Source organism: Pelodiscus sinensis, chromosome 4 (assembly GCF_052426305.1).
Source record: "Pelodiscus sinensis isolate ZL-2025 chromosome 4, ASM5242630v1, whole genome shotgun sequence".
In the NCBI taxonomy this organism is placed as follows: Eukaryota; Metazoa; Chordata; order Testudines; family Trionychidae; genus Pelodiscus; species Pelodiscus sinensis.
The window spans coordinates 5,171,289-5,195,446 of NC_143055.1; the positions used below are offsets into that span (position 1 = coordinate 5,171,289).

At 53.1% G+C, this 24,158-nt stretch overlaps 1 protein-coding gene across 2 annotated transcripts in view; it reads right to left on the reverse strand.

Moving 5' to 3' along the window:
• RAB11FIP5 (RAB11 family interacting protein 5) overlaps positions 1-24,158 on the reverse strand; it is an 82,885-nt gene that overhangs the window by 35,264 nt on the left and 23,463 nt on the right. For both annotated transcript variants that reach the window (XM_075931038.2, XM_089777737.1), the window contains exons 2-3: positions 3,807-4,264; positions 969-1,710 (exon numbers count right to left, since the gene is read on the reverse strand). In XM_075931038.2, the coding sequence (XP_075787153.2) occupies positions 969-1,710; positions 3,807-4,264 (1,200 nt within the window). The remainder of the gene's footprint in view (positions 1-968; positions 1,711-3,806; positions 4,265-24,158) is intronic.

Sequence of the window (24,158 nt, forward strand, 5' to 3'; positions counted from 1 at the left end):
CAGGGGTACATAAGAAGGAACTGAGGGGAGTGGCGGGCCGGCAGGGGTATATAAGGAGGAACTGAGGGAGTGGCGGGCCGGCAGGGGTACATAAGGAGGAACTGGGGGAGTGGCGGGCCGGCAGGGGTACATAAGGAGGAACTGGGGGAGTGGCGGGCCGGCAGGGGTACATAAGAAGGAACTGAGGGGAGTGGCGGGCCGGCAGGGGTACATAAGGAGGAACTGGGGGAGTGGCGGGCTGGCAGGGGTATATAAGGAGGAACTGGTGGAGTGGTGGGCCGGCAGGGGTACATAAGAAGGAACTGAGGGGAGTGGCGGGCCGGCAGGGGTATATAAGGAGGAACTGAGGGAGTGGCGGGCCGGCAGGGGTACATAAGGAGGAACTGGGGGAGTGGCGGGCCGGCAGGGGTACATAAGGAGGAACTGGGGGAGTGGCGGGCCGGCAGGGGTATATAAGGAGGAACTGGGGGAGTGGCGGGCCGGCAGGGGTACATAAGGAGGAACTGAGGGGAGTGGCGGGCCGGCAGGGGTACATAAGGAGGAACTGGGGGAGTGGTGGGCTGGCAGGGGTACATAAGGAGGCACTGGGGGAGTGGCGGGCCGGCAGGGGTACATAAGGAGGAACTGAGGGGAGTGGCGGGCCGGCAGGGGTACATAAGGAGGAACTGAGGGGAGTGGCGGGCCGGCAGGGGTACAGAAGGAGGAACTGGGGGAGTGGCGGGCCGGCAGGGGTGTATGGGCGTGGACATACAGGGGGCTCCCCAGCCGGCCCAACGGGCACCGCTGAGGGAAAAGCCTTCCGACGATCCATGCACACGATGCGCGCTCACCTCCGTGCAATGGACATGAGCAATCACCCGAAGAACGCCCCTTTTTAGATGGTCTCTTGGGGCAGCTTTGTTCAGACCTACAGTGGCCTCAGAAGCGGGGCTGTGTTCAGCATCTTCTATGCAGCTGCTTTTACTGACCTGGGTTTATGAGAAGGTTCTTTGGTGTCCTTGGGTCCAAACCAGCTGCTGCTCTTATTCTTCTCGTCTCCACCAGCTGTTACGTGTGGGGAGGCCGTCACGGCTGAGCCCAGCTTCTCCCCCGAGCTCTTGTTCCCGGCCTCGCTTTTGCTGCCACTGTGGTGGAAGATTCCGACCTTGGACTTCTTGTCTTCCTTTCTGGTCTCCTCCAGGGGTTTGTCTTTTGTCACCTCCCTGGAGAAGACCATCGGCGTTGTGACCTGCACGGGTTTGGTCTCGGAACGGCTGCCTTCCTCCAACTTGGCTCTGCCTAGATGGTTGCTGAGCGTCACAGCTTTGGTTGACACCTTGTCCTCTTCTTGTATTGCTAAGCTGGGAGGAGAGGGAAGGAATCGAGGCTCTTCTTTCTGTTGTCCCTTCTCAAAGCTGCTGACTCTCCAGGGCAGGTCTTCAGAGCCAGCAGGAGGGAAGCTGGCGTGGAAACCCTCTCCGGACTTTCTGGCAACATTCTGCGGAGTGGGCAGCGGCGAGGGGCTACGTACGCCAGGTGTTGGGCTCTTTGGTGCAGGTGCATCGCTGTAAACATGGCTTCCGTTGACACAGAGAGAGGATCTGGAGACAGAGTCATTCTTTGGCTTTGGGCTTTGGATTGCTTTCGGCTCAGTCACCGCACTGACCTGGGAGACCTCATCGCTGAATGCTCTCTTGTGGGTCAGTTTGGGCGAAGGCAGAAAGTCTTTAACTGGAAGGGGAGGGAAAGCAACAACCAATGAGACTGCCTGCCTTAAACCCAGGTATTTCACACAGCAACTCTTGCTCTCACCACCTGCCAGTGCAGATGGTCTTGGCAGAACAACACCAACTCCCCACCCTCCAGCCCCACCTGTGGCTTCACCTCATCATAGAACGTCATTATAATAAATACTGAGATTCGGGCAGGAACACATTGCTGTAACAGCTATAGAGGTCTCACCAAGAGCGGCAATGGGACCTCACTGATAGGGATGTGAAAGGTTAGCCAGTTAACACTGAACGGGTGATGCTTACCGATTCCAGTAAGGGCTGGAACAGCTCCCCACCTGCTCTGAGTAGGGGGCTGCTCCGACAGGGGGCTGGAAGCAGCCCCAGCCGCCATGTGGAAGCTGGGAGCTGGCAGCCAGCCCCCCGTCCATTCCAGCCCCTCTCTCTGCAGGCTGCTCCAGCCGGGCTGGAGTAGTCCCCAGCCCAGATCTCGCTGTTAGTCAGTAAACAGGTTAACCATTAGGCAAACCTAACCTTTAACCAGTTAACTGATTCCCCAGGATTTTACATCCCTGCTCGCTGAAAGCTCAAGGGAGGAGGAAAGGAGTTTTCCCAGAGGATAACACCTAACTTTAAGAGAAAGTGGAGAATTAATAGAGGCAAGAAACCGCCAGAAAAGACCCTTAGCGGTTTGTGGATGTGGCCGGAAGCATCGTTTACCGTTTTACATGGGGGAAGGACTGTTCCCCCAAGATTCTCCGCAATCCCACGCTACCATGCTGCCTGGGGAAGAACAGTCCGTTGAGCGGAGGACGTTACGGCGGGTGGGAAAACGTGGCTTAAGCTTTCCCCGCGTTCGTTCCCGCTTCCGGGTCTCCGAGGGCAGCCACTTTCCACAAGGATTAAGTGTGGAGCCCAGTGCGGAAAGGTGCCGGGCATTCAGTGGGGCCCATCAGAGGAGACCCTCTCATGCACTACGCTTTGGTTTTTCCCACTGGTGCACGCCCTTGTGCGAGGGGATCAGGGAGTGGCAGTCGTGCACATTCTCGCCCCGGCACAAGCCAGGCACCGGACGGAAGGGCGCACGCAGCACTGGTTGGCTTTAATGCATTAATACGTGTGTTACCAAGGGCCTGCTTTTGGAGTGAAGGGAATTTTCGCACGTATTATATTTTGCGGTAACTGCCAATTCTGGTCTGGATAACACTCAGTCCTGCTGTTTCTCAACCTTTTTTTATAAAGTACCCCCCTTTCAAAAAAAATTATAACTAGTTTCTGGGGGTAGTTTTCAGACACACAATTTTTTTTCTACCATTGCAACACATTTGTTTAAGCAACTTCAGCATAGCCGGGCGGGCGATGAAATTTCTGGGTGTAAAAAGGACAAAAATAATCAAGCGCTGGAAAACTTCAAACAAAAATTCAGTTTTCTCCAAATTTCAGTTGTGGTGACGCACCCCCCAGACTTCTCTAGTACCCCTGAGGGTACTTGTACCCCTGGCTGAGAAACACCGGACTAGACAACCTCTCAAGGGCCCTTCTAGTGCTACAATCTATGAACAGAGAGAAAAGATCCACAGTGAATCCTGACCATACGGATGCACACAGCTCCTGGCATCCTTATGTGAGGAGTCGCCGCTTCTCTTGTCTCTGCTCCGAGCAGATTAACAGAGGGGGCTTTTTCCTCTTTCCAACGGCACAGTCTCGACCCCGAGGAAAGAGTGCAACCCCTGTGGAAGGGCGCTGCTCTTCTAACGTAGGGACCACACGCTCAAAACCATTTTCCTGAACTGAAGCGGGTGGACAGCTGACCCCTAGAGATGGCATCTCCCTCAGGGTGGGGAGGGCACCGAGGAGGAATTTTGCTTTGCTACAGACCAGTTCTGTGTACGAACAGGGGAATTCAACCTCAGCTCTGTCAGGCCGGTATCAGAAAAGGCACCCCCAACATTTGTTACTGGCACCTTCCGGCTAGCACCAGAGCCGCCGCTGCTCAAACTCAGAGTGGGTCTCACTTATAAAGGACACTTCCTTCCCGTGCTCCCCGAGTGCCCTAGGCAGCCCCGTATTTAGCGATTCAAAGCAGCATCGTCTTACCAGAGTGCTCGGTGGACAGACTGCTGTGGCGGCTGGGCGACTTGGTTACCTCGGGCACGTTAACGGTGATGCCGAAGCTGTTCGCCAGGCTGCCGCTGGCGGAGGAGATGGTGCTGTCGGAGCCCAGCGAGGTGTTGGACTGGGTCAGGGAGGACTTGCGGAGTTTGCTCTTGAAGAAGCCCCCCTTGCCTTTGGATTTCTTGCCCCCCAGCGCCTCGTCGTCCTCCACGTCGAGGGCGCCGGTGCTGCTGGGGATGATAGCAGAGGCCGACTCCAAGTCGTATTTCTTCTTCCCCTTCATTTTGTCCTTCAGCTTGCCGAAGGGCGACCGGGGCTTGTCCTTCATGGACAGGTCGAACATGCTGGCCGTCAGGTTGTTGCGGGTGAACTGGATGGTGACTTGGATCTCGCCTCGCTCCTTCTCCTTCTTCCCCGGCTTGGAGTGGAGTTTGTGCCATCTGGAGGGGGAGAGAAAAGGGGGGGAGAGGCTGTTATTTTCCAGAACGTGCTGGGCAGGAAAGGCCTAAAGCAGGAGAAAGGAGGACCACCGAACCCAGCAGGTCTGCTGACTGCTCATCCAGTCACTAAGAAAGGGGAGGGGGGCCTTTTTGGGGTCAGGGCTGCTGACCCAAGCCCCCTCTGACATGGCCCCAAGCCCTCCCTGTCATGGCCCCGACTGAGGAGAAAGACGCTCCCCGCATTCCCCTCCCACACCAGAACCTAGGCCCAGGCTCGTAGATTTTTTGTGGCGGGACTGGGGGGGGGGGGGGGGGAGGCTGGAGCACCAGCACGGGCTCCCCAACGCTGGGCTAGGAGGGATCCCTAACCCTCAGGGGCTGGATCCAGGCAAGCCTCTCCACCCTCCCCACAAAGCGAGTCTCCGTCTACACGTGGAGATGCAGAGCCCTCCCCCAGAGGAAAAGGGACTTGCCCAAGGTCAGGCAGCCACTCGCTGGCAGAGAAAACACCACACAGGGCTCCGGAGCCCCCAGCCTTCTCTCCACTAAGGACTGGAGTCCCATCCCACAGCCAGAGAGTGTGGTCTGGTGAGAGCAAGCCAAGCTTTCTGGACCACCAGCTTGTGCCAGGCCCTGGGCGCCACCTGCTTTCTCCCCTCTTCCCCATGCCCCTTCCAATGACCCCTCCTTCCCAGCTGCTGTGACCTCACCCAGCGTCCCTTGCTCCACCACTCCAGGCTAGGGAAATGCCTCATTTTTGGGGCCCTATTTTATTGCAAAGTGCCTGGACTTCTCTTCAGGCCCCCCTGCCACACGAACAACACATGGGGTTAACCGACGCCTGCTTTGCTAGCTCTCTGGCTAGCTAGGTACTCTAGTGAGCCACAGGCTCGGCACACGAAGGTCCCAAATTTTGTTTACAAAAAGGCCTCAGAGGCCCAGCCTCCCAACACATGCAGACAGACACATGACAGCTTTGATCAGCTCAGGACTGCAAGGAAGAGCCGAGTAGATGGAAGCACAATCAAGACTTCCTCCAAATGGTAACGGAGGCTACTAACGAGGACATGGGGCTCTACCTAGAACCTTGTGGGATTCCACACGTGACTCAGTTATGCTCCATAAGGCTGACTGACAAGAAACGCCTCAACCAGGGCTCAGGCATAGCCCCTCCCCCTCCTCCGGTGACAAAGATGCTACAGTGTAAAAAGAACGTCACAAACTTTCTGATGACATCACCAAATGAAATTCGGTGGTCACCAAATGAAATTAATAGGCAGCAGGTTTAAAACAAACAAAAGGAAGTTTTTCCTTCACGCAGCACAGAGTCAACTTGTGGAACTCCTTGCTAGAGGATGTGGTGAAAACTAGGTCTTTAACATGGTTCAAAAAGGAGTTAGATTCATGGAGGTTAGGTCCATCAACAGCTATTAGCCAGGCTGGGCAGGAATGGTGTCCCTGGCCTCTGTTGGTCTGGAGGTGGGTGACAGGGGAGGGATCACATGAAGATTACCTGTTGTGTTCCCTCCCTCTGGGGCATCTGGCATTGGCCACTGTCGGAAGACAGGACACTGGGCTAGATGGACCTTTAATCTGACTCAGTACAGCCATTCTTAGCCAGCCCAGAATCCAGCTCATCCCGCTGTGGGGAAGTTTGCCCCCCTGGGCTGGTGTGGGGTCAGTGGGTTGAAAAGATTCAAGGACACACGCACCCTGGTGCGCGAAGGTGCCAATTGGAACGAGACCCTTGTCCAACACACACCACCTTTTAAGGCTTATTGCTCCATTCAGTTCTCACCCTACTTGTATTTCCACTAAGTAACTTGTCCACATTCAGACAAATTACCCTCCAGAGTAATGCTGCATGCACATTCCAGAGAAACACTCCAACACGTCATTTTTAAAAGAGGATCAGCCAATTAACAGACACAAGGAGGATGAGGTCATCTCTTTTATTGGACCAACTTCTACTGGGGAGAGAGACAACAGGAAATAAAGGGTATTACCTCACCCACCTTGTGCGTGTCTAATATTCTGGAACCGCTTGACTGCAAGGACAGTGCATAGTCACTTAATGCCTATTTAAAGGCCCTTGTTTACAAAACAAGCACTCTGTGTCCTCAGCATATTTTACATGCACGATTCAGAACAGATCTTCCTGCCATTACGCATATGAAAAGGGGATATAAGCATTCCTAAATCACAAGTCCATTACAATATAATAATCCCAGACACACACACACACACACACACACACACACACACACACACACACACACACACACACGCACGGACACTTGAGTTAAGGTCCCAGGAGACGGACACAGACTTTTTTAAAAACCTTCTAAAAGAAGATGATGGTGAAAAGGAGAAGAGCTTAGAAATTCGGAACTAAGACCGGATTTGGAGAGAGGATGGCCCCCTGCACCACACTGTAACTGACTAGCTGTCCCAACTAGGGATGTAAAATCCCATTTAACTGGCTAACCAGTTAACATATTGGTTAACTGGTTATAGGGGAAGCGAGCAGAAGGGCTGTTCCAGCCTGGCTGAAGCCCCCCAACTCTCTCCCAACCTACCACTGTGCCCCCTCCCACAAGTAAATGTAGATTTTCAGCAGGTACACGGTTACCAAAATAAACTAATTCTAACATCTTCCATCCAACTACTATCTGTACTTCAGTCTCAGCCATTCAGACTTGAGTGCCGAAGCCAGACCTTAAGGATGGTGCCGTGCGTTGGGAAATTTTGACAGTAGTCTCGAAAGTCTCCACATTTTGTTTTCATTTTATTCGGCTGTCCCACAAAGTTGCTATTTCTCTCTCAAATTGCCTCCATCTGAGCGAGCAAACACGTTCATTTTCAAGCCATTAAAGTCTGGTTGGCTACGAGGAAATCAGAACACTTTTACAGCATGCAAAAGTTTGCCGCAGCCTTCAGGAACACAGGACAGACCGATTCTTACTGCCATGGTTGGCACGAAGGAGTCATTTCCAGGCATATAGTTGCAAATACATTCCACACAGTTTCATTGCGGGGGGGAAAATGTGTCTCAACTGCATCATGCATCAGTTCCGATCTATTTGGAAGGAGAACATAATCACCGAGAAGGGAGTAGGGGTGGAAGCCGGACTGTTTGAGAATTTTAAAAGCTGGACTGGACAAAGCACTAGAAGAAACTGATCTGTAAGGGACAATCTGGTCTTGGCCAAGGGAAATGCACAAGACCAGCGTTTCTCGAAGACCAGTCTATGGTCTGGCACCAGTCCCTGGGATCTCCCTGAGTTTAGGAAGGCAGCAAGCCAGTCCCTAGTATCAGAAAGGTGGAGAAGCACAACATGAAATGAGAATCAGGGTAGAGAAAACCACTTCGTTTGGCGCAAGGTCAGGCCCAGCATTTGGGATTCATATGGGGTCCCGTACCAGTGTTGCTTGTATGCTGGGCACTCGGGAAAGTATCCAGTGCTGCCCAGCTGATTAGCCGGGCATGCCCAGCTAGGTGTGTGTTTCTGCTGGTAGTGCACATTTGCACATGCCTCAGCATGCATAAAATTTATTCCGCGCAGGGATAGAAAAGCTCAGAGGGAACATGGCTCTGTACAAACCAGGTAGCTTTCACCACCCCGGGACCGGTCTGGCAGAAAAGCAGCTCTCTCAACACAGGGCAGCCCACACCCAAAAGGAAGCAAGCTACAGATACAGCATTGGCAAAAGATTTTTTTTTTTAAGCCGTAATTATGGAAAACTCCTGTGGAAAGAGAACTTGCAAGAGAGCTACACCCTTCCCAGGCTGGCTGGAAAGAGTGAAACGGAGGCAGCAACAAGACTTAATTTAGTACCAGCCCCAGGGCAGGGAGGCCTCCTGTGATCAAAGCACAGCGCTCCCGCAGCAACAGAAATACTTTCACTAATTTAACTTAGTGGAGGGTGATGTCAGGAGACCTTTCGTCAGCTCCCAGATTTGCCACAGCCCGGCTGCATAATCCTTGGCAAGCAGTGATCTCTGCTTTTCCCATCCATGTGCAGAATATATTTTGTTGAGTGCACCGAGACCTGTGCAAATGTGCACCACCAGTAGAAGCACATGCTGCTGGCGGAGGGCACTGAGGACGCTTTGCTAATCAGATGGGTGGCATTTGAATCCCCCCCCGCTATAGACTGCACACATCCTCCCTTGTGCCCGCCCTCGCTATAGACTGCACACATCCCCCCTTACGTCCCCCCTCACTATAGACTGCATGCATCCCTCCTCATGCCCCCCCTCGCTACAGACTGCACACATCCCCCCATGCGCTCCCTTGCTATAGACTGCACGCATCCCACCTCGTGCCCCCCTTGCTAGACTGCACACATCCTCCCTCGCTATAGACTGCATGCATCCCCCCTCGCTACAGACTGCACACATCCTCCCTCGCTATAGACTGCATGCATCCCCCCTCATGCCCCCCCTCGCTACAGACTGCACACATCCCCCCATGCGCCCCCTTGCTATAGACTGCACGCATCCCCCCTCGCTACAGACTGCATACATCCTCCCTTGCGCCCCCCCCGCTATAGACTGCACGCATCTCCCCTTACGTCCCCCCCATTAAAGACTACACGCATCCCCCCTCGTGCCCCCCTCACTACAGACTGCACACATCTCCCATGCGCCCCCCTTGCTATAGACTACATGCATCCCTCCCGCCCCCCTTGCTATAGACTACATGCATCCCCTCCCGCCCCCCCGCTATAGACTGCACGCATCCCCCTTACGTCCCCCCCATTATAGACTGCACGCATCCCCCCTTGTGCCCCCCCTCGCTACAGACTGCACGCATCCTCCCTTGTGCGCCCCTCCTCGCTACAAACTGCACACATCCCCCCATGCGCCCCCTCGCTATAGAGGGCACACATCCCCCTCACGCTCCCCTCGCTATAGACTGCACACATCCCCCCCGTCCTCCTCGCTACAGACTGCACGCATTCCCCCCATGCGCCCCCCTTGCTATAGACTACACACATCCTCCCTTCCACCCCCACTATAAACTACGTGCATCTCTCTCCCTCCTGGCCCCTCCTCACTATAGACTACACGCATCTCCCCCTCCCGCACCCCTTGCTTTAGACTACACAAATTCCCCCTCCATCCTCCCCCCCAGTCCATTTTTAGCAGCCTGGCCAGTCCAGGCTTGTGCTGGCCCAAGAGCTACCCCCGCTGCGGCTCTGCATTTAAAGTGCCTTAAGAGCCAGGTAGGCAGGCAGCCCGGCTCAGTTCCCGCGAGCGCCAGGTCCAGGAGCTCAGACCCCACCCTAGACAGGGGCTGCTGCAGGGTCACAGGCAGCCGGTCTGCCTGGGGAGCTGTTTTTGAAACGGGCTCCCCTCGGACCAGTTCCCGCCTGGCACCCCAGCAGTAGCAGCGGGGCGGGGGGGAGGTGGGCGGCTTCTTGGGAGTGGAGCCGTAGCGCACTGGCTGCTGGCCCCACCCCCCGGGACTATAGAATAGTCGAGTAACCGCTAAGAATTCATGAGGTCAATTGACTATTCAGTTAACCGATATTTAACATCCCTTCTTCAGGCCTCGTCCTTTAAGGCCCCCAATTTGTCTCCCCCAATGAAAACAAGGGGGAAAACTCGCTGAGTTCAGCGGGAACAAGGCTGGGGCTTAAATCAACTGGTCAGATCTCTTTAATCATCTCAAATGCTCTTCCACTGCACTCCCGATTCGATGCCTCTCCTTTTTGGGCCTAGGTGCTCACCACCCACCAGCCGCTCCAGGATTCCAGCCTTGCAACAGCCCGGGACCCCACATTCCTCCAGGCTAGAATCCCTCCCAGGCTGCGTTTGAGCCGGCAAATAACGGGGCCAGAGAGAAAACATAGGAGAGAAATAACAACCCCCCGCCCGGAGCTCCCAGATGTAAACAGCGCCCTCGAACCGACCAGCTCGGTGCCAGCATGCTGGGAAGAAACCCACGACAGGCGACTCAGGCAGATTCTTTCCATTAGAGGGTGGTGGAAACAGTGTTTGGAACAAACCGCCGCCAAAGCAAATATTTTTGTATTTGCCTGTAGCGCGGCTGAAAGCAGGAACTGGGACAAGCGCAGCAGCATGGAAAAGATGCAGCAAATGAAGGCAGAGGAATCATTTTACACCACCAGGAAAAGAAATCAGATGTCGTTTTTAAACATTACATCATAGAAAGATTAGAAATGTCAACTGGAAGGGAAACATGACTAAAGAACCTAATATCTCCTTACAATATGGATCACATTTTCACCTTGCAAACGATACCGTAACAAAAGTTATCTTCTTCCATCCTGTCTCTTATGTTACAGTCCTTGCAAATTACCGTATTTTAGCGCATATAACCTGCGGGTTATATGCGTTTTTACAAACCCCGCACACCCCCTCACGGGGTATACTCGGGTGCGGGGTATACAAGATTTTTTTTACTCAATTCAGAAAAACTGCGGGGTGTATTCGGGTGCGGGATATATTTGCTAAAATACGGTAATCCAAGATCAGACAAAGGTATTTTTGAAAGCCAAATATTCCTCGATACAAGAGGCACGTTTTTACAAATATAAAACATGCCCCTAGCAAAGCTATGGCTCTAGCTACCAAAGGAGAGCACCTGTAATTAATGCTGATTTGTACACATTAACCAGCTAATATTTACACACAAATAGTAGACTAAGAAATAAACTGGCAATTTCAGAAGTACATAAGAATGGTCGTACTGGGTCAGACCAAAGGTCCATCTAGCCCAGTAGCCTGTCTGCCGACAGCGGCCAACACCAGGTGCCCCGGAGAGGGTGGACCGAAGACAACAATCTTGGAAGTAAAACTTGGTTTCCATCCTGATGACTTGCAGACCTGTTTAAAAGGCACAGCGGAAACTCGAACGGGACTCAAACTTCCACCCTAAGTTTTTGGGGGGGTTTTAAGCTTCCAATAATACTTAGGATGAATGGAAGTGCCTTGGTTTCCTTCAGAAAGGTTTTGGAAGAGGGAACATCTCCCTGTGCATCTCTCCTCTCCCAGAAGCAAGGATTAATGCTGGAAGAAGAAGTGCTTGCTTCTGAGTACTCTTGTTTAGACATGCTCTGTAAGGCTGTGTCTAGGCTGCAGGCTTCTTTCGGAAGAAGCTTTTCCAGAAGAGATCTTCCGAAAAAACTTCTTCCAAAAGAGAGCGTCCACACTGCGCAAGCGCATCGAAAAAGCCATCAGCTTTTTCAACAGAGCGCATCCACACTGAATGAACACTAGCTTGCATATAAGCTGTGATTACTCTGGGCAGAATGTGCTTCTTCCTCTTCTTGTGAAAGAACTCCCTCTTCCCCGTTGACACACTCTTTCAGAAAAAGGCTTCTTCCTCGTAAAAAGAGGTTTACCGATGTCGGCAAAAACCCTTCATTCTTTCAATTGTCTTTCAAAAGAACGCGATTGCAGTATGGACGTAATTGAAGGGTTTTTTTTTGAAAAACCGCTGTTTTTCTGAAAAAAAACTCTGTAGTGTAGACATAGCCTCAGTGTCTGGCACAGCAGGAATGGTGATGAGTGTTAAACACCCCCCTGCCTTTTTACAAAATTCCAGTGCAAACCATTCTTGAGCAAACAGGGCCAGAAGGCGTTACCACCACCGAACCCTGCTAGGGAATCTAAAGGAGAAACTGACGAGCGGTGCTAGAACCTGGCTGGTCTTTGTTTCTGGGATCAAGACAGACTCAGTGGGCTAGGGCAGCAAATCTAAAAGCAGGTATTGTACAGAGGCCACTGCCATTTTCTCAACATCCTTTGACTGCTATTTTATCCTCCTGCACCTCCCTCCCCTCCCCCATCCCTGTGGCACTTGTCAATTGTAGATTAGAGATGTTAAATATCGGTCAATTGAATAGTCCATTAACCTCATGAATTCTTACCAGTTGTGACTATTCTATCGTCCCTGGGGGTAGGACCAGAGTCCAGTGTGCCCCACTCCCGAGGAATCCCCGAGGAATCCCCTGCCACCGTATCAGAGGCAGCAGTGCGGGGTGCCAGCGGGAGCTGATCCGCGAGGGGAGCCAGTTTAAATCCAGCCCCCTTCGCGGACTGGCTGCCTGTCCCCTCGCGCTGCTGCCTCTGCTACAGAGGCAGCAACACAGAGTGGCAGCAGCCCCTGTCTGAGGGAGGGGGGAAGTGTCTGAGCTCCCAGACCCGGCGAGAGCCAGGCTGCTTGCCTGCCCTGCACATGATGCACTTTAAATGCAGAGCCGCAGCAGGGGTAGGTCCTGGACCCAGCACGAGCCAGGACTGAGCCGGGCTGCTGCCCGGCCTGCTAAAAAATTTCCTGGCGAGGGGAGGGGAGCAGGGGAGAATACGTGTAGTCGATAGCATTAACCGATAACCTTTTGCTTACCAGTTAATCGACTGCATTATTACATCTTCCTAGGGTGGGGTGTTTACTTTGGACAGCGGGACCCTAATCCCCAACGGGGCACCTAACGGCCTCGCCAATGTGGAAATAAAGCAGACGTGTTTCCCCTCCCCCCTCAAGACCATCCATCCCTCCCTCCCGGCACAAACGAGAATTTCCGCACAGCTCCGAAGTCCGGTCCACGTGAAATGTGGCAGTGGAAGGGTTTTCAGATTCCACCAGCCAGCGTTTGATAGAGATTTCTGAGGCCCAGCAAACAATTCACGAATCTTTCCGGGCCATTTATCAGCGTATTGCCGCAAGGCGTGCACTCCCAGCCCTCTGCACACAAAATCTAATCGCTCCCTCCCTTCCTTTCCTCTCGCCCTGCCCTGCTCTCCAGCTATCTTCTGCAGCACACGGAACCACCTGCATTAGTATTCGTCTTCTCCCACGTGACTTCCTACACCTCTTATTCCTCTCCCCTGGAGCAACCTCCTCACCCAGCACAAGCAACCAGCCTCACAAGTTCCCCCGTGCCCCTCCCGACCTCACATCCCTGCCCTTGCGCCTCCGCCCAACCATCGAACTTCGCTCTCAACACTGCCACACGGCGAGGGACACCTCAGAGAAGACAGAAGCCCCAATTCACTCCACGATGGTGCGCCGGCCTCCCCCCACCTTGCCCGTATGTGGTCTGGTTTCGATGAAAAGCTCCCCACCCCTCCCTTTTTGCAGAGCGCCAGCCCCCTGTGGCATGTCACAACTGAAGGACGACAACTCCGAGGGACCTGCAGACCCCAGATGTTGGTAGCACACGGAGCCTCCGGCACTAGGGTCAGTGGTACCTGGGTGTGGTTGGGACATATCAACACCGGGAGCTGTTTGGGGACAACGTGAGGTGAAATACAGGCCCAACCTCTCTAATCCGGCACTCTCTGGTCTGGCAACATCCGTGGTCCAGCATGATGTCAGTTTGCCAGATGGCCACGTTTCATGGGTGTGGCCAAGCTTCCTGTGGTCCCATAAAGTTTGTGTTCAGCCCCCAGTCCCGGCCAGTCCCCAGTCCCAGTGGCAATGTGGGGAATGCTGCTAGACAACATTGACCTCCTGAGGGTGCCGGACTAGAGAGGTTCCACCTGTAGTAGCGCCTCTTCGGTCTGTTACGTGCTGTCCCACGCTTGTGTCCCAGCATTCTCACCCCAGACCACGTTTTCGGGGACAGGTGAGGGTCGCAAGCCAGCCCCCTGCTTGACGGTGAGCAACTAACCAGACCGAATTCACCTCTCCTCCGCGGGGCCGGCCCACCCAGGGGGCAGGACCACGAGGGAGAGGCTGCGGGTGCCCTACCTGCTCGGCAGATAGAGGTCTGAGAACCGCTACAGGCAGCATCACCAACACAAACACGGCTCTGCAATGGCGGGCCGCATGTCACCCCCCTTCCGGGGCCACTCGCTGGCCTCTGGCCCCGCCACCTACCCCAATGTCTTCAGGGGGGCGGAGCAGGCAGACCTCGGAAACTAAACCCAGGCAGGTTTCCTGGTCCAGCCACAGCCTCCGAGGTTCCTCTTGGAGTCTGGGAAGCAGCTTGTTTGCTCCCAGCCAGCCAGAAGCGCCGCTCGCACCTGTTCTGCTCTCCGTGCCCTCAGCCCCCCCGGAACCCAATCCCTGCCGCCTGTAACCAACAGCCGTGGCTTGTCGCTTCCCCAGGGCAAACAGCTGCCAAACGCAACCAGCGCCGACCCCCTGGGGGCCAAGCTTATGCCCGAATCCCTCTTGCTTTCGCCATTCACGGGGCCTTGCGTCTGGGACACACCTGGCTCATTCCCAGCCCCCTAGCGCTGCATGTCCCGGACATACCAACAGCCTTGCCCAGCAAGCGACCTCCCCTCCAAGCCCCTGCAGGGCAGCCCTCTGCAGCCCAGGGCAGGCCCCGCACGAAAGGGGAACGGCTCGCTCGCTCGGGGGAACGGCTGGGGCCGCCAGGCCGAGCACGGAGCCAGCGAAGGCAGGCGAGCCACCCAGGGCTGCCGAGATCGCCGCTGTGGGGAAGGGGTTTTGCCCCGGAGCAAGGCCGGGCTGGAGGGTTCCCCCTCGGGAGCGTGTCACGAGCGCGCTCACAGAGAGACTGTCCCAGTGTCTGCGGACCCTGCAACTCAGCCGCAGCAGCTCGTGGCGGGGGCTGAGGCGTGTGATCAATCCCCCCCCTCCCTCCGATCCCGCTCACTCCTCGCGGCGTTTTTAAACCGGCTCCCCTCCCGGACCAACTCCCGTCTGCCGTTGCCGATACGGCCTGCCGGCCTCGCACCCCGGGGCCTATCGAACCGTTGTGTAACCGCTAAAATCTCGTGCGGTTGCACGGCTATTCAGCTGCACGCTATCCCTAGTGCACACCTGCAAAGGCTCTGGCGCACCCAAGCTTTATTCCGCGCACGGATGGGAAAAATTAGAGGGAACACGGCCTGGGACTGGGTGCCCTGTCCGCGGAGCGTGCGTCCACACAGCAGCCAGACACCAGCAGCACAGGCGTGTGGGGTTCAGGGGCGGGGAACCTTTTTGGGTCGGGGTGGCCCTCAACCAAGGTGGGGAGAGACCCTCCCCGCATTCCCCTCACACACCAGAGCCTGGGGGGGCCTGACCTAGTAGATTTGATGTGCTTCAGCTCCACGAGGGGTCGGCCCTGAGACTAGGGGCCGGGTCCAGGCAACTTGGGGGCCAGGTTTCCCACCCCTGCTGTACAGTGATGAACAGCCCCACAATGCCAAGCGCCTCCTCTCCCGTCAGTCGTAGCTGAATGGGCGCACTGCTCCGGGCCTCCTGGTTGCTTCTGGGGGTTGGCGCTGCCCGGGGACCTGGCAGCCAACCCCACAAAGCCCGGAGCAACCCATACCATAACGGCCACATGATTCCCTTTCCCTGAACCCCCCTCTTTCTGCACCACCCCCCTACGCCCTAGCGCTGGGCCACAGACCTGCTGAAAATTAAGCAACAGGCTGGATCCGGCCTGTGGTCTCTCGGTTCCCCGCCCAGATTCATCTTGTGCAAGGAAACGGTTCCAGTTTCCTTGAACGCATTATGGCGCTCTTGTTTTGATCACACGATGCCCTGGTGGGTTTGTCAGCCCAGGTACTTAGCAATAAGGGGAAAGCACTGACCTGTGTGTGTCATGTTCCCAATTTAGCAAGCCCCTCTCTGTGTCCCTTCACCTCATGTACCTAGGTCACTTACAGCAGCAATGTGGCCGTGATCCGGACGCTGACCCCTGGGGAAAGCCACATTCCCCGCATCCTCCCTGTCTTAGGTCCCCTTTTTGAACAGCTTCGCGATCAGCTCTTCGGCCAGCTCTTTGCTTTGTCTGGGTTAGGCTTTACGACCTACGTTGGCTTTACCGGAGACAATCGTGCCAGGGCCGCCTGGGGAGAGCAAGGCCTGGTGCTACAGCTGCTGTTCTGGGAATTAACAAGGATCGAGAGAGTTGCTAGCACGCCACACGGAATTTTCGACTTTCTTGCCACGCTGCCAGGAAAGTATTTGAGGAGCCGGCGAGCAGGCAGCCTGGCTCAGTTCTGGCTCGTGCAGAACCCCGGAGGGAGGAGGGGAGGAGAAACCCGAGACCCAGCGCTTGCAGTGCTAACCCTTATCGACTAATCGCATAGACGACAAAAATACCACGTCAGCTACATGATTAACGAAGGACACGCTTAACATCCCGAACTCAGAGCAGAGAATGGAAACAGCTCCCGGGAGTTTTGGGGTTTATGGGACGGATTTCAAGCCCCTTTATATAGTCTCTCCACCAACTTGGGGACATCTTCCAGAGTAAGAACATAAGAACGGCCATATTGGGTCAGCCCAAAGGTCCATCTGGCCTGGGGTCTTGTCTGCCAACAGTGGCCAATGCCAGATGCCCTCAGAGGGAGTGATCAGAACAGAGAATCATCCAGTGATCTCTCTCCTGTTGCCCATTTCCAGCCTCTGACAAACAAACAGAGGCTAAGGAAACCATTCCTGTCCACCCTGGCTAATAGCCATTAATGGACCTAACCTCCGTGAATCTATCTAGCTCTTTGTTGAATCCTGTTAAAAGTCCTGGTCTTCACAACATCCTCCAGCAAGGAGTTCCACAGGTTGACTGTAAGCGGTGTGAAGAAAAACTTATTTTCGTTTGTTTTAAACCTGCTACCTTTTAAGTACGGGGTCATATCATTTTGCTTTTAAATCTCCCTTCTTTGCAGGTCAAAGCTCTGGTACTGCTGAAAGCGTGGGAAGGACAGAAACAGAGGTCGTGGGGCTCAGCAGAAACGGTTCTCTGTCGGTAGGACAGGAATGAGTAGATCGTACCAGATGGGAAGAGGTTTGTCTCCCTGAAGACTCCTTCGAGAATGGCTGAAACAGGAGCCTTTTTCAAAAGCATTAGGGGGCAGTGGATTAGATGAAGCTATTCATTTCCAGCTGATCTGGCCAGGCATGCTGCTTTTCGGAGCGACCAGGATAAAGCAGGAACGGCGTCCAGAGGCAGACTGCAGAATACGGATCTGCAAAGAGAGTGCGCTCAGCATACTGGTGCTATCGTACTATGGTGTGTGGGGGGCGCACAATCCCCCTGTGACACAGCTAGCTAAACAGAGTTCCAGCCAGCCTGGCATTGCTATAGGACATCAACAGCCACCTGGGTCAATGCTACAAGAACCCATCCCAATGACACGCAGCGGATCCAGGGAGCCAGCATCACCCTAGTGGGGGGAGCCAATTGTGGAGCGTATCAGAGGGGTCGCCGTGTTAGTCTGAATCTGCAAAAGCGGCGAGGGGTCCTGTGGCACCTTATAGACTAACTGAAGTGTAGGAGCATAAGCTTTCGTCCGCTTCGTCAGATGCATCATCGCGGAGAGGACTCCCAACCCTGCCACGGATCTGCACAAGCCTCAGACAAAATACTTAGCAACTCTGGGCGAGCTTGGCCATCCGTGTGGCACTCACACCGCGCAGGGGTGGTGCGAGGACGGAGGGCCGGCCTGTACGAACACCTCGTGCCCTGCAAGCTGGGGTGGAAAGCTGCCACAGGCTGACGGCACAGGAAAGGTTCCATAGCACAGAGGTTTGCCATGACGGGGCGCGGCCCAGTACGGGGATCAGGTGACCAGTGGGGGTGCAACGGTGGTGCCTTTTGCATCCCTAATGAAAACAACAGAGAACCAACCTCTCCCTCCCCTGTCAACCAGAGACTGAACCGTCCTGGGGAAAGCCACAGAGGACCCACGTCCCACCCAGGCTCACATAACAGGAGTATCAGCGAGTGTAAGAAGAGCACAGAGGCTCAGGCAGAATTCATGCTGCCAAGGGCTTTCAAGTCCATTGCTATCGAGTGCCAGCCTGCATTATTTAGTACAACCCACTGCAGGACGTGCCCCGGGGCCGCCCGCACAGAGAGAGCATTTCCTCTCCTGTAGGAGTCTGAGCAAGCGCCAACAAGCATTGGAAATGCCCAACACAATGTCCAATTCCGGGCCCCTGTTGCAGAAAGGATGTGGATGCATTGGAGCGGGTCCAGCGGAGGGCGACAAATGATGAGGGGGCTGGAGCACATGACCTAGGGGGAGAGACTGAGGGATTTCGGCTTGTTTAGTCTGCAGAAGAGAAGGGTGAGGGGGGATTTGGTAGCAGCCTTCAACTGCCTGAAAGGGGGTTGCAAAGAGGAAGGCAAGAGGCTGTTCTCAGTAGTGATGGCAGAACGAGGAGCAATGGTCTCAAGTTGCAGTGGGCCACACAGCCTTCTAATCAGGCTTGGCACCACTCGGAGATAAAACCCCTTTGCCAGCCAAGGAAGCGGAGGCAGATAGAGTAAGGTGATTCATGAGCCACGTGAATCCAACTAAACCCCTCACTCACTGGCAGGCCTGGGATGCCACACCTGCTAGGCCACATTCCCTGCAAGTATTATAGGGTGTGGGAGAGGAGAAAAAAGTATCAGGCTCAGAGAGCCAACAGGGCAAGTGGAAATTATCCGACCCCCAAGACACATGGCAGAAGCCAACAGGCTTTTCTGGACTAAGCGAATGGACCAAAGAGTTCTGGCTGCTCTGTGAGAAAGAGATTCTCAGGTTTCAGAAATCTGTATGGTGTTCTTGGATTGAGAGATAAACATACAAATCACTGTTGCAACCACTGTTCTATACTGGCACCAAATCTTGTCCGAAGTGGGTCAAGTGAGGTGTCTATGGAAAGCTGCCGATTCGCCGATTCTGTTCATACCGCTCATAGGCATGCGTCGTATTTGGATTTGACGTTCTGAGCGCTGGCTCTGTGCTTGTATTTCAAATGTCTGCTTCTGGAGGAGATCTCCAGGCTTTGGCATGAAAGGTTGGCTAGTCAAGGAAGTAGCAGCACTTCTCTGACAATGCACCTCAGGTGGTGCCAATCCACAGCTGAGGAACTTCACCCCAGCTGCTACCTAAAAAGGACACACTGGACTGCTGTAGAAGAATGATTTCACCCATCAACTCATGCACCCACCCCTCTGGAGACGAACATAGAAGCTATTTAAAATATGCAGCCATGTGACTTAAGGGGGGGGGGAAGTTAATGCTTAGGGCACCGCACAATAAGGAAAGGACTTCAGGAAGGCAGAAATGCTGTCCATGAAGATACTGACAAAGTGAATTCTAGCCCCAAGAATTCTAATGAAATACAAAATAAAATAGCTCTTCTCTAGGAAGGAGCAGAATTCACAAGGCTCCATGCCGCTTTAGAAACAAAGTAGCATTGCAAACTTAGAGTGCTCTGCTAATAAATGGGTCACCCGCCAATTGTTCATTCATAACACGAGCAAACATTGGAACTGGCTCTTGCTCATGAATCATGCGTGCCTATTCCAAGACACCGGATTGAGACCAGCTGATGACCACAAGCCTGAGTTATGACAACTGTGAACTAAGAAAAGAGACCAAGACACGCAGCCCAACAGGAAATCACCCTCATTATTCTCTTTCGTGCTCCCTTGGAAGCTAATGGGGTAGCAGGTTTAAAACTAATAAAAGAAAGTTCTTCTTCACACAACGTGTAGTCAACCTGTGGAACTCCTTGCCAGAGGAGGCTGGGAAGGCTGGGACTATAATAGAGTTTAAAGAGAAGCTAGATAATTTCATGGAGGTTAGGTCCATAAAAGGCTATTAGCCAGGGGATAGAAATGTTGTCCTTGGCCTCTGTTTGTCAGAGGCTGGAGAGAGATGGCAGGAGACAAATCGCTTGATCATTGTCTTTGGTCCACCCTCTCTGGGGCACCTGGTGCTGGCCACTGTTGGCAGACAGGATACTGGGCTAGATGGACCTTTGGTCTGACCCAGTACGGCCGCTCTTATGTTCTTAAGCTTTTCTAGTTACCACTGACTCAGCTGCAGAGTCTATCTGTGTGGATGGACCTGCCCAAAGCAGAAATACCACGCCTGGAGGCAAGGGTATCTCTTCAAAGGAAGGGCGTTTCGCTGGACTCCATCCTGAAATCGAGTGGCAAACCTGGTGCACACACAATGTCATTCCAAGCATTGCTATCTCAGCCGCATTTTCTTGGTGCGACGTGAAAGCCTGAAGATTTTCCACAAATGCCAGTTTCAAATAATGCCAACAGGCAGTCAGCACCAGCCCCACAGCTGGCCACATAAGTCAACCCTACGTGTGTATTTCTCCTGCCCTCCCCTTCCAAAAAAGGTACGAATGTTAGAGGTCTGAAACCATGAGGAATCCGGTGGGGGAACTGCGCCGGTCGAAACAAATCAGACTCCAGCTTGCAACAGGCAGATTTTTTTTTTTCAGTTCATTCCCTGCACTCACAGCATGTTGACCGAAAATTAACCGGGTATTTTCAACAGATTATAAAATTAGCCTGCGGAACTCACTGCCTCATTACAGAGGCTTAACGAGTATCCAAAAAATGGGATAAAGAACAAAACAGAAAATACCTTATTGCCTCTATATCAGTGTTTCTTAAACCGTGTTCTGGTGGGGAACACTGGTGTGCTGCGAAGAACAAGAGTTCAAAATGACTGCTCTCTTTTTTTGCTCAATTATTTTCCCAACACTTTTTTTTTTTGCGCTTGACAAAAAAAAAAAAAACTTTGGAGTTCCTCATGAAAAAAAATTATTGTTTCGTGTTCCTCAGTCTTAAAAAGTTTAAGAAACACGGCTCTATATAAAACCATGGTACACTCACATCTTAAATACTGCATACAGATGTGATTGTCTCATCTTTTCCACCTTGGCATTGGAAAAGGCTCAGAAAAGGGCAACAAAAGTGATTAGGGTTTGAAGTGGTCCCATATGAAGCGAGATTAAAAAGACTTGGACTTTTCAATTTAGAAAAGAGGAGACTAAGAGGGGATAGGATAGAGGTCTATAAAATCATGACTGGAAAACATGAATAAGGAAATAACTTCCTTATTCCCACAATATAAGAACTAGGGCTCACCAAATGCAATTAATAGCCAGCAGGTTTAAAACAAACAAAAAGAAGTTTTTCTTCACTCAGCACAGTCAACCTGTGGAACTCCTTGCCAGAGGATGTGGTGAAGGCCAGGACTTTAACAGGATTCAGAAAAGAGCTGGATAGTCACTGATGGACCTCCTGTCCAGTCAGTCCGGCTACCGCCGATGGTGCGCAGCCCAGGATGGGCTGCGCCTGGCCGTGCAGGGCCCTGTGGCCGCGGGGGGAAGGGTGCTGCTGGCTGGTGCTGCAGGGGTTAACATGTCCCCCGCCATGGGCAGCCGCTGTAGCCCGCCAGGAACCGGGCGCCCCCTGTAGGTTGGCACCCTGGACAGCTGCTCAGCTAGCCCACCCCTTAGTCCGGCCCTGTCTGAAGTATTAAGCTTCCGAGCAGGCCAGAAGCCAGCGTGTAACCGGTCGGCAAGCCAAGCGGCTCACCAGTTAGCCACTGACACCCCTATGCAGCATGGCGTTTCCTATATTCCGATGTCCGTGACACCAAAGCAGGCCTGTATCAAATTCGACGTTCCACCGTTAGTCGTTGGCTCCCCAGCGAAGTCTGCAGTCCTGTGCAGGCTTTGCCATAGCTGGTGATGTTTGTGCCCCACCGGAACAAACGTGCTTCCTGAACCAGGACACATACACACAAGTTCTCGCAGCTCCACAACGTTGTTCTTTGGACTGTGCTGCAACGCAGTGATTTTGCATCACTGGCCAGTACATTCTCCCACGGCAAAACAGGCCCAAACAATCCCTGCCTTATCCCCATCAACCCAACTTCCACAAACTTCTGACAAGCCCTGCATTAAAAAAAAAAAAAAAAAAAAAAAAAAAAATCAGGTGCTGCCACATGTTCCACTAACATACACGCTCAAACAAGTGGGGGGAAAGGCGAAAACGTTTGAAGGCACTTTTAATAGCTTGGTTTTGCAGCAGCAGCCAGTTAACGCAGACCGGTATTGCAAGACAGACACGTTTTGGAGCGTTATGCAGCAGAAACACACAACGGCTCTACCGCAGAATAGATTCCAAAGCAGGCAGGCTTGCGACGCATGTATTTATTCCCGAGCATGGATTTTGCATGGCCTTTTGCAGCTGCCTAGGGACTTGATGGAGGCTAGATGCAGTTCTTAGCAAAAATAGGGCATCTGAGAACATTACTGGGAGTGCTACGTGTTTCAGTGCCTGTCTCGGTTTCCCTGGCAGATTGTACTCAAAAATAGAGCCTGAAAAGAGCAGTAACAAGGCTGCAAAGCCTAGCACTCGAAGGGTGTGTCTAAACTACATGGCTCCATTGATGGAGCCATGTAGATTAGGCTGATCGGCCGAGGGAAATGAAGCCGCAATTTCAATAATCACGGCTTCATTTAAATTTAAATGGCTGCTGTGCTGAGCCGACAAACAGCTGATCAGCTGTTTGTTGGCTCAGCGCGCTAGTCTGGACACTCCCGCGCCAACCTGAAAGCCCGTTATCGACCTCCCCGTTGTGCCTCATAGGATGAGGTTTACCAGGGAGGTCGATAAAGGGCTTTCATGTCGGCAGGGGAGCATCCAGACTGCCCCGATCTGCCGACAAACAGCTGATCGGCAGAGCGGGGCAGCCATTTAAATTTAAATGAAGCCGCGATGATTGAAATCGCGGCTTCATTTCCCTCTGCCAACCAGCCTAATCTACATGGCTCTATCGATGGAGCTGTGTAGTTTAGACACACCCAAAGGGTGGGAAAGGCCAGAATGGAGATAGCCTGAGGACCTTTCATTTGGCCTCCTTATGTCTATGATCCATGATACAGCTTTTAACTGCGCCAGCTTTGGGTCCTGTGTCCCCAGAACCCTGGCCTCCTTCAGAGCCCACAATCGGGGGTGCTCTCTGAACGAGCAGCTATTCAAAACTTGGTTTTCTCCTTCCTGGCCAGTGCGTGGTCCCAGGCCTTATTTACTGCACACCATTCAGACCCTGCCCTGAAAACAGAATGCTGAATGTCTGCATGGGCTTTTCTATGGCTCTCACCCCTGTAATAGCGGAGACCGTGATAAAAAGTCATTTATCTTCAGAACAGCTTGGGAGGGAAGGGGATGCTATTTAGGGATGTGACTGGTTAACCGGTTACATGGTAACCCTCACCCTTACTGGGTGATGCTTACCAGTTACACTTGGGGGGTGGGAGGGAGTGAGCTGTTCCAACCCAGCAGGGCCTGCCACAGGCAGGGGGCGCTCCAGTCCAGACAGGCTGGAGCAGCCCCCGCCCCGCTTACACCCGTTTCACCAGCTAACCGATTACAAGATTTTACATCCCTAGCACTATTATGCCCATTTTACAGACAGGAGTTGAGGCGCAAAGAGACCAAGGTTCGAAGTATGCGTGAATTTGTGGTGCACAATTTTAAACCTCTAGGGCCTGATTTTTCAGAGTACTTAGCATCAGGCAGCCAAAGCATGGCACTCCTGTGGGTCAGACCACAGCTTCTCAATTTGGGTACCACGACAACGAAGTACAGGGTGGTGAACGACCGTCTGTGGAAAGTCTGGTGTAAGGGACTTGCCCAGCACCCTCCACGAACTCCTTCTGTCCCCTGCCTCAATGCTGGACGCCTTCCAACTTCTGCCACCAAGTTTGTTGGAGACGCAGTGTTATTAAACATCTTTGTGAATGACCTGGTCGTGGAATGAGCGCACATAAACCAATCACGTTTACAGACACAAAGGGGGGGACTTCTGCCAGTGCTTTGGAGGACACAGCTAAAATTCAGAAGGCTCCTGATAAATTGGCAACCTGGGCTGTATACAACTAAATGAGATTCAAATGTAACGTCAGACATCTAAGGTTCATTAGAAAAGGTTCAGAAAAGAGCAACTAAAATGCTGAGGGAACGGGTCCCATATGAGGAGAGGCTAAAGAGACAGGGTCTTTTCAGTTTAGAAAAGAGGAAACTGAGGGGGGATATGATAGAGGTCTATAAAATCATGAGTGGCGTGGAGAGGGTGCATAAAGAAAAGTTATTTACTTGTTCCCAAAAGAGAAGAACTAGGGGACACTAAATG